Raw genomic sequence first — 10,067 nt, forward strand, 5'->3', positions numbered from 1 at the left:
TAGTTCTCTAAAGGACCTTCAGGAGTGGCAGCCTCCTGGGCAACCTAGCAGGACTAATTTCTGGCTGGCCTAGGACCACTCTGGCATTCCTCCAATGGGATGCTCAAAGGGACATGGTGGCAACATTAAGCAGGCCCTTCTGGACTCCTCTGATGCCAGTAGGAGTTAAAGAGGCTCAGCTCTTGTCTGTGACTCTTGTGGGATATTTTATTCCCAGGACACAGGGGCTTAAGGGCCAGGCAGACACCGTGCTGTGGCTTTGGGAGGCCTGGGATTGTGGCTGCAAGAACCTTCTTCCCCCTGAACCAGGCCAGCACCAGGGGAACCCTTGTCCCCTTGGGAGAGGAAGGCTGTGGTGAGAACAGAGAGCCTCTGCCAGGCCTGCCGAGTGGACGCCAGGGCTCAGTTTTGATTGAATTTTTCCAAGACTGTCTCATTGGTGTGTTCAAATAGCCACTGCTGGGTGAGAGAGGAGGGGTTGCAGGTATTCATGAAGATCCTGTGGTCGCTTTCACTGCAGTCCATGCAGCTGCCGCTGACAGGGTGGTACAGGGTCTTGTCCTAGAAAACAGGGAGGTTGTCAGCCAGGCAGCTCTGGGGACTGGGGAGAGTTACACAGCAGCAATAACAACAGCAAGGGGTGAAGAAGTGGCTAGGGAGCTGCTCGCTGTAATGAGCCTCACTTACTTGGAGTTGGCATCACCACATGATTATATTTTGGCCATGGGGATGTGGGCCAACATGGGGTGTGCTGCGTCCAGCCAGGCCTAGCCCCCACAGTGGGCTGTCCCTTGTGAAATTTCAATAGACCTGGTTCTGGATTTTATTTTTTCATGGACTCCAGTTGCCCACATTTAAGATTTCTGGGAATTTCACTCAAGAATTGAGATTTCTGGCTTCTCTCGGACAAATGGAAAACTGGGCCTGGTAGCTCTGTGGAATGAATGAGCTCTATTGGGAAGGCTTAAATTGTTTTGGATTTAAAAAGAAATTGAAATACAATGTTACCTTTGTTTCAGTTCTTTGCTTTTTTACTGCCAAGTCAATTCTGACTTAAGAGTGACCCCCATGTGTGCAGAACAGAGTTTTTGAGGCACTGGCCTTTCAGAATCAAATCAATATTCCTTCTTCTGAAGAGATGCCTCTGGATGGGCTCAAACTGCCAACCTTTAAGATCAAGTCCTTAACAATCTGCACCAGCAAGCACCCCACTATACTGTGTTTTAAAAATTATCCTAGTTGTTGTGCACGACCCACATCCTCCTGACTTACTTTCCGGTACTTCCACAGCTGGTTGCCTTTCATGCTGTGGCAGTCATACAGGGTGACGGGGCTGGTGTGGGAGATGGCATCAAAGCAGAACTTCTTGGTGTGCTGGGGGTCTCCAGGCCGGATGTCCTCTCTCCATGTGAAGGTGAACACCTGTGCACACAGGGATGTCATGAGAGAGGCATCAAAGCCAGGGACACTTTTCTTCCTCTTTAGTAATGGAAAATTTCCAACACAGTCCAGAGAAGATCACTGAAGTACCATCCCAATGTCCCAGAATCACAGATAACCTGTTATAGCTATACTTCACCATCCTGTTACTCATATTATTTTGAAACAATTCTTAGACATCAAATCAAGTGTAAGTACTTCAGTGAGTACCATATTACAATGAAAAGTTATCAATAATTTCATTTTTCTTTTTCTTTCTCTTTTCAGCATTTTCTTCCCTCCTCCATAATCCACTTTGCAATGTACCTCTTATTCCAGATTACTGTTGTGCATATAATACCTAATCATATATTCCTTTTTAACAGTTCTTTCTCTCATCTGTTCCAGTGCAGTGTTCATTACCTATCGACTCCTTCCCTTTTATTCGGCCCCAGAGCCCCATGTCAGTCCCATTTTAAAACAGTGGTGCTATGCAGTATTTGTCCTTTTGTGACAGAGCTTTTTCACCTAGCTTAATGACCTCCAGGTTGCCCCATGTTGTGTAATGTTTTATGAGTTCATTGTTTTTTCAATGCTGCATAATACTCCATTGTGTGAATGTACCAGTTTTTCTAGCCATTCATTTGTTGATGGGTATTTAGGTTGCTTCCATCTCTTTGCTACTGTGCAAAACATAGCAATAAACATGGAGGTGCAAACATCTGTCTGAGTTGTAGCTTTGGGTTTTTTAAGGTATATTCTCATAGCTGAATTGCTGGGTCAAATGGTATTTCTATTTCTAACGTTTTGAGAAAGTGCTAGACCACCTTCCATAGTGGTTGTACCATTTTACATTCCCACCAGCAGTGAAAAAGAGCTCCAATCTCTCTACAATTTTGCCAGCATTTGTTGTTTGCTACCCTGTTGAACTTTGTTATTGTTGCATACTTGTTTTAATAATCTCATTTTTAAATGAAAATATGTTTTTCCTTATTTAGTAAAAGTTTACATAGCAAATTAAGTTCTCATTTAACAATTTCTTTATAATTCAGTGACATTGGTTATATATTTTCAGTGTGTCAACTTTCTCATTATTACCACTTGGTTGTTACATGTTTCCAGTAATCTAGTTTCCCCATTCCCCTGACTTCTTGTTTTTTCATTTGAGTAAATGTCGATATTTGGCCTCATACAGTAGAATTTTTTCCAAAGGAGCACAACAGTTCATAAATGGTATTGTTTCTTTAAAAGCTAATTTGTTCTTTTTTCTTATAGTGGTTTAAAAACTTTTTTCTTTAATTTTATACTATTTACTCATAACAAAAGCCAATCTACTCTTCAGTTCAAAGATAACCTCATGGTTTAAGGTTTAAATAGTCCCTCAGGATAACAGTCACTTGAGGAGTCGCACCTGGCATCCAGTGGGTCTGGAATTACTACTTGAGTTTTGGTCAACATTTTGGCCTCATTCTATGAGGATCCATCTATTGTGTTCCTAGTGAGAATGCACAGTAGTGCTAGCCAGGCAACACCTAGTTCTTCTGGTCTCAAGAAAGATGAGGTTGTGGTTTGTGTAGCAATTAAGTCTTATCAACTAGTTTCTTTTCCGACTCATTCTCTTTTACTCTACACATGTAGAAACCAATATTTGTCTCTTAGATGGCATACTACTCACCAGATTATTGTGCAGAACCAAAACCTTGATGGACTATTGCAATTGACTCAATTGCATCTGTTATCGTTTCTCTACATATCTTCTTACAGCATATATGGAAATATTTGCAGGGATGAACACACATACATTGACTCATAATATCCCACTGTCAGGTTTCTAAACGTGTAAATCTTCATAGGAGAAGACTGTCCACCTTATTCCTGAAGTGACTGGTGGGTTCAAACATTTGATTAGCAGATTGATGTATTATACACGACCCTTACCAGGGACCCTTTATGTATGCACATGAGCACCCATATACTTGTTTATACATCCCACCACTATCCACTTATATGCACACACATATATACATGGAACCATAGTATTTTTTAGCTTCTGTAACACAGTTGTAACAACAGTTTATCAATGTCATGGAATATCCAGAGTTCAAGTTTTCTTGATTGCTTTATAAATTTCACTTCATAGTTAGCCTGTTTGAATCAGAATTCAAGTCAGGTCCACATACTGCATCTGGTTGACAGTTTTGGGTTTTTTTCAGCTGTTGTTGTTTCGCAGCTTTATTGAAGAAAATTGGCATGCGATAAACTGTAAACATCTAAAGTGTAAAATTTGATAAGTTTTGACATATGTTTATACTCATGAATCTATGAGCACAACGAAGATAATGAATAGATCCATAATTGCTCACAGTGCCCTCCTGCTTCTTTGTAATCTTTTCCTCTGCCCATTCTCATCTCTATCACCAGGCAACCACCGATCAGCTTAATGTTACTAGAGATTAGACAGCAATTCCAAGGACTACGTATAAATGAAATCATATACTATGCAACTCTTTTTGTAGAGATCCATCCATGTCACAATCACATTTATCCGTAGTTTACAGCTTGTTCTTACTACTTCGTCATTGTGTGAAGATACAGGTACAGTTACCTGTTCTTATTAGGTAGGTTGTTACTAAGTTTTAGCTATTCCAAAGAAAGATGTTATGAATATTTGTGTATAATTTTTTGTATGGACATATGGTATTTTTCTTCTTGGATAAATACCTAAGAGTAGAATAGATAGCACATATAATATCTTTATGTTTAACTTTTTAAGAAACTATCAAACTCTTTTCTGAAGTGGCTGTAATGTGTAGAATCCTGCCAGCAGAATGTAGTTCTATACCCTTACCAACACTTTGTATGGTTAGTCTTTTTAACAGGTGTGTGGTGGCATTTCATTGTAATTGAACTTCAATTGTTCTAATAATTAATGGTATTAAGCATCTTTCTATATATTTATTTGCCAGCCATAGATCTTCTTAGCCAAGGTCTGTGCAAACATTTACCAATTTTAAAACTGGGTTGTTTTCTTAGAACAGAATTTTTAGTTTGTAATGTATTCTGCATGCAACTTTTAAAAGATTTTCTTCTAGTCGGTAGGTTGCCATTTAATATCCTCAACAACAGTATTTTTTAAAGAATAGAAGATATTTACCTTGAAGAAGTCTCATTTATTAACAATTCTTTTCTGAGTTGTGTTATTGGCGTGATATTGAAGCAATCATTGCTTGACTCAAGGTCACAAACACTATTTGTCTGTTTTCTTTCAGAAGCTTTTTAGTTTTATATTGAACTCTATGATCTATTTTTATTTTTGTATTTGGTATAGGGTAGGTACAGAAATTAATTTTCTTCCATATGTATATCTAATTATTTCAGAACTATTTGCTGAAAATATTATCCTTTATCCCCTTAAATTGCTCTTGTAATTGAAAAAGGAAAAGTTATATATACATGTCTATTTCTGGACTCTATTCTCTTCCAAAACAAGGGTGTGTAATCTTATAATATCAATTTGACATTGGAGGTTCTAGCCTCTACAATAAAACAATAAAAGGAAGAAGTCATTTTTATGGAAAAACTTTTCACAAATGATTTCTTGTTGCTGTTAGATGTCATCACATTGGTTTTGAAGGTATATTTGTAATATACCTTCAAAATTGGTGTTATTAGTCCTGAACTTTGTATTTCTTTTTCAAAGTTGCATGGACTATTCTGGGTCTTTTGTATTTCTAGATAAATTTCAATTCTGTTAAAACAAAACCTAAAACTGCTGTTGAGATATGGACCAGAACTAAGCTAAATTTATAGATCAGTTTGGAAAGAACTGACATCAATACTGACTCTTCCAACTCATGAACGCTGTTGTTGTTGTTAGGTGCTGTTTAGTTGAGTATGATGCAGAAACCCTATGAATAACAGATCTGAATGCTGTCCTGTCCTGTGCCATCCTCATACTTTCTGACACACTTGAACCCACTGCAGCAGTCACAGTCAATCTATTTGATTGAGGGTTTTCCTCTCTTTCGCTGATCTTCCACCTTCCCAAGCATGATGCCCCTCTCCAAGGAATATCTTCTCCTGATACTTCATGCCTGAAGTACGTGAGATGAATGGTTTATCAACTTTGCCTCCAAAGAGCACTCTGGCTGCACTTTCTTCAAGGTATATTTGTTTGTTCTTTTGGTATTCTATGGGCTATTCAGAACTCTTCTCCAACACTACAGCTCAAGGCATCAATTCTTATTCTATTATCCTTATTTATTGTTCAGCTGTCAGATGCACAGCAGGTGACTGAAAAGACCAATGCCTGAATCAGGGACACCTTAGTCCTCAAAACTACATCATTGCTCCTTACTAATTTAGACTTTCCAATATGTCTATTGATCTTCTGACTGCTGGTACCAAGGGTGTTGATTGCTCTATCTATTATGATGTTGCTTACTGGTTCAGTAGTAAGAAATTTTGTTTTCTTGATGTTGAGATGCAATCCATGTTGAAGGCAGTATGTCTTCTTTGATTTGTAAAAAGTGCTTCAAGTCTTCTTCACTTTCAGCAAAAAAGGTTATGTCATCCGCACAACACATGTCATTGATGAGTCTTCCTTCAATACTGATGCCACATTCTTCTTCATAGTGTCCAACTTCCGGAATAATTTGGTCAGCATACCGATTGAATAGGTATGGAAAGAGGATACAACCTTGATACACACCCTTCTTAATTTTCAACCATGTAGTGTTTCCTTGCTCTGTTCACACAACAATCTCTTGGTCTAGGTGTAAGTTCCACATAAATGTTCTGGGATTCCTATTCTTCTCAATGTTAGCCATAATTTGTTATGATCCACACAGTCAAAGTCAATAAAGTATAAAAAAAGACATTCTTCTGGCATTCTTTACTTTCATCCAGGATTCATTTGATATTAGCAGTGTTATCCCTGATGCCACAGCCTCTTCTAAATTCTGCTTGGCCTTCTGAAAGTTCCCTATTTATATACTGTTCTAGCCATTTTTGAATGATCTTCAGCACTATTTTGCTTGCATGTGATATTAACAATATTGCTAAATAATTTCCACAAAATTTTGGATCACTTTTCTTGGGAATGGAAATAAATATGGATCTACTCCAGACCAGGAATGGTATAAATTTCCTAAAAAACATGCCTCTGGAAACTCTATGAAGTTTGATAATTGATGATAGCTATACAAAGGCTTCAGGCCTTTTGTTCATAGGGTCGCTAAGAGTCATGCTTGACTCAATGGCAATCAACAACAACAACAACAACATTCCAGACCAGTTCTCCAAATTTTCTAGCATAAACTGGTGCATCTGTTAGTAGAGACATGCCAATTGGTATTCCATTGATTCCTGGGACTTTATTTTTTGCCAGTGTCTTCAGTGCAGGTTCAGTTTCTTCCTTCATAACCATTGGCTCTTGTTCATATGGAATTTCCTGAAAATTTTCAGTGTCAGTCAATTCTTTTTAGTACAATGACTCTGTGTATTCCCCTCCATCTTCTTTTGATGCTTCCTGGATCATTCAGTATATTGCCCATAGCATCCTTCAATATTATAACTCAAGGCTTAAATTTTTCTGTTCTCTCAGCATGAAAAAAAACACTGAGCAAGTTCTTCCCTTTTTATTCTCCAATTCCACTTCTCTGTACATTCCTGATAATATTTTGCTTTGTCTTCTTGAACTGGCCTTTGAAATCTTTTGTTCAGCTCCTTCACTGTCTCTTCCCTTTGTTTTGGCTTCTTGATGCTTTAATGCAATTTTCAGCATCTCTTCCAACATCTATTTTTGGTTTTTTCTTTCTCCTTTCTCCTCTGTCTTCGTAATGACCTTTTGCTGTCTTCATGAATGATATCCTTGATGTCATCCCACAACTCATCTGGTCTTTGATCATTGATGTTCTATGTTTCAAACCTATTCTTAAGATGATTTTTAAATTCAGAGGCACATATGGAGACCTATACATCAATGTTCATAGCAGCATTATTCACTATCACAAGAATGTGGAAACAGCCCAGATGTCCAACCACAATCTAATGGATTGAGAAATTACGATACAGTCACACAGTGGAATACTATGCAGCATGCAGGAGAAATTATTTTGTAAACCACCACCTATCAGAGGAGGGACTGGTGAGCATTATGTTACGTGAACTAACTTAGTCTCATAAGGACAAATACTGTATAAGACAAGGCCATTATTGTAGAAATAGATAACTAATAAAATGTGTATGAAGATCTAAGGGGAGAGAGTGGAGCAGAGGGGTAAAAATGAGTAGGGGGTAGTTATAGGGTCACATAACTTGATGGGTAGAGGGAGGGGTGGTTTAAGGAAATGGGAAAGATCTAGTGTGAAAAACATTGTATATAAACTTTGTAATAAAACCAGTATAAAATAAAAATTTTATATTAAAAAAGATGATTTTTAAATTTAGGTGAAATAGACGCATATTTTGATCCATATGGACTTGTTTTAATTTTGTTCAGCCTCAGTTTGAACTTGTACATGGGTTACTGATGTTAAGTTCCACATTCCACCCCTGGTCTGATTTTTACTGCTGATATCAAACTTCTCCAATGATTCCTTTTACAGATGTAGTCAATCTGATTCCTACATAGTCAATCAAGTGAGGTCCATGAGTAAAATCATAATTTGTGTTTTATAAAAAAGGTGTTTGTATAGGGAGAAAATGTGCAACAATGAATGAATGGAAATTCAAGTTATCTATAAACCTACATTAAAATCTCTATAAAAATATTTTAAAAAGGTATTTGTAATGAATAAATCATTGAACGTACAAAATGTAACCATTCTTTTTCCAGCCTCATTTCTGTCACCAAGTCCATATTTTCCAACTTTGCATTCCTGTCACCAATTATCATTAATGTGTCTTGACTGCATGTTTAGTCAATTTGGACTACAAGATATGATTAAAAATTTTCAATTTCCTCCTTTTTCTGGCTGTAGCTGAAGGAGTGCATATTTGACTAACAGTCATATTAACAAGTCTTCTTTGTATGCATTTGGACAATATCCTATAACTCACAACACTGTACTTCAGGATAGAACTTGAAATTGACTTTTTAACTATAAACTCAGCACTTTTCTTCCTTTCATCCCCAGCATAATATACCATGGGATTACCTGATTCAAAGTGGTCAAAACTAGTCCATCTCATCTCATTAATGCCTAGAATGTCAGTGCTCAATGCATCCCATTTAATTTTTCAGAACTTCTCGTTTTACAACATTTATGCTTCATATATTCCGTGTTCCAATTATTAAAGGATGTTTGCTGCTGTTTTCCTTCATTTTGATTGATTTCCAGTCTGGGATCTGCCTCTAAAACTATAACTATCTATGCTCCTCATTATTCATACGCTTTTCAGAGGCCTGCTATTTAAGAAGTGGATGGCCAATCCTGCTTCCTAGTCTTTCACAATCTGGAAGCTCTACTAAAACCTGTCCGCCATGGGTGACCCTTGTGGCACTTGACAAACCAGTGGCATAGGTTTCAGTAGCACAGCAACCCACAAGCTACCTCAGAACAGCAAACTGACAGACAAGTGCTGTAAGTAGAACAATTAATTCCCCCAAGAAAAATTAATGTTATACCTCTACTAGCAAATCAGGTATATGAATATCATGTTACCAGATGCAATTAAGTCTGTACAGATGTTGCAGATTGTGCTCCTGGCATGGTGTTGCTGTGTTCCAGCTGAGACTCACACCTAGCATTTGGAGTAATGTCTGAGATGTGGATATTAAGGTCAAAAGGAAGCCTCTGCTGAATCTTTGATACTGGTGCTTCACACAAGCCCTAGACCAAAGGGCTATTGATAAAAAAAGAGCCAAACTTCTGTGCTGCAACTGGTTTAAATAAATAGGCCCTGGCTATCACGGACTTTTGATCAAAAAGGCTTAACTTCTGGGTCACAGCTGGTTTAAATAACTCATGAACATGGTTGCTGTTGTTGTTATGTGCCGTCGCTTGCAACTCATAGTGACCCTATGTACAACAGCCTTAAACCCAGCTCTGTCCTGTGCTAATCGCACTGTCTCTGACACACCTATCCCAATTACCCCAGTCACTGAATCAATCCCCCTCAGAGGGCCTTCCCCTCTTGTGCCGTCCCTCCACCCTCCCAAGCATGATGTCCCTCTCCAAGGGCCTGTCCCTCCTTAAAACATGTCCAAAGAATGTCAGACGAAGCCCCAGAATCCTTGCCTTCTAGGAGCAGCCTGACTTAACCCTCTCCAGGGTGAATCTGTTTGTTTTCTTGGCAGTCCACGGTACATTCAATATTCTTATCCAGCACCACAGCTCAAAGGCATAAATTCTCCTTCTAACTTTTCTAGTCATCGTCCAACTCTCTGATGCATTAACAAGTGATTGCAAAGACCATGGGCCTGTATCAGATATACCTTAGTCTCCAGAGTGACACCATTGCTCTTCAGTATTTTGGAGAGGTCCCTAACAGCAGACTTTGCAATCACAATACGTTTTTTGATTTCCTGGCTACTGGTGCCAAGAGTGTTGACCGTGGAGCCAAGCAGACTAAAGTTGTTAACAATCTCAATCTCTTCACCATCCATCCTGATGCTGCCAATTGGTCCAGTGGTGAGATTCATT

General features: G+C 38.4%; 1 protein-coding gene across 1 annotated transcript in view; it reads right to left on the reverse strand.

Annotated features, from left to right (window-relative positions):
* Positions 1-402: 402 nt before the first annotated feature.
* GALNT10 (UDP-N-acetyl-alpha-D-galactosamine:polypeptide N-acetylgalactosaminyltransferase 10 (GalNAc-T10)) overlaps positions 403-10,067 on the reverse strand; it is a 369,161-nt gene continuing 359,496 nt past the window's right edge. Inside the window, exons 11-12 of the mRNA XM_006894736.1 lie at positions 1,273-1,422; positions 403-561 (exon numbers count right to left, since the gene is read on the reverse strand). Of these exons, the coding sequence (XP_006894798.1) occupies positions 403-561; positions 1,273-1,422 (309 nt within the window). The remainder of the gene's footprint in view (positions 562-1,272; positions 1,423-10,067) is intronic.

Source organism: Elephantulus edwardii, unplaced genomic scaffold (genome assembly GCF_000299155.1).
Source record: "Elephantulus edwardii isolate Elephantulus edwardi_28Jun2011 unplaced genomic scaffold, EleEdw1.0 scaffold00149, whole genome shotgun sequence".
Classification (NCBI taxonomy): domain Eukaryota; kingdom Metazoa; phylum Chordata; class Mammalia; order Macroscelidea; family Macroscelididae; genus Elephantulus; species Elephantulus edwardii.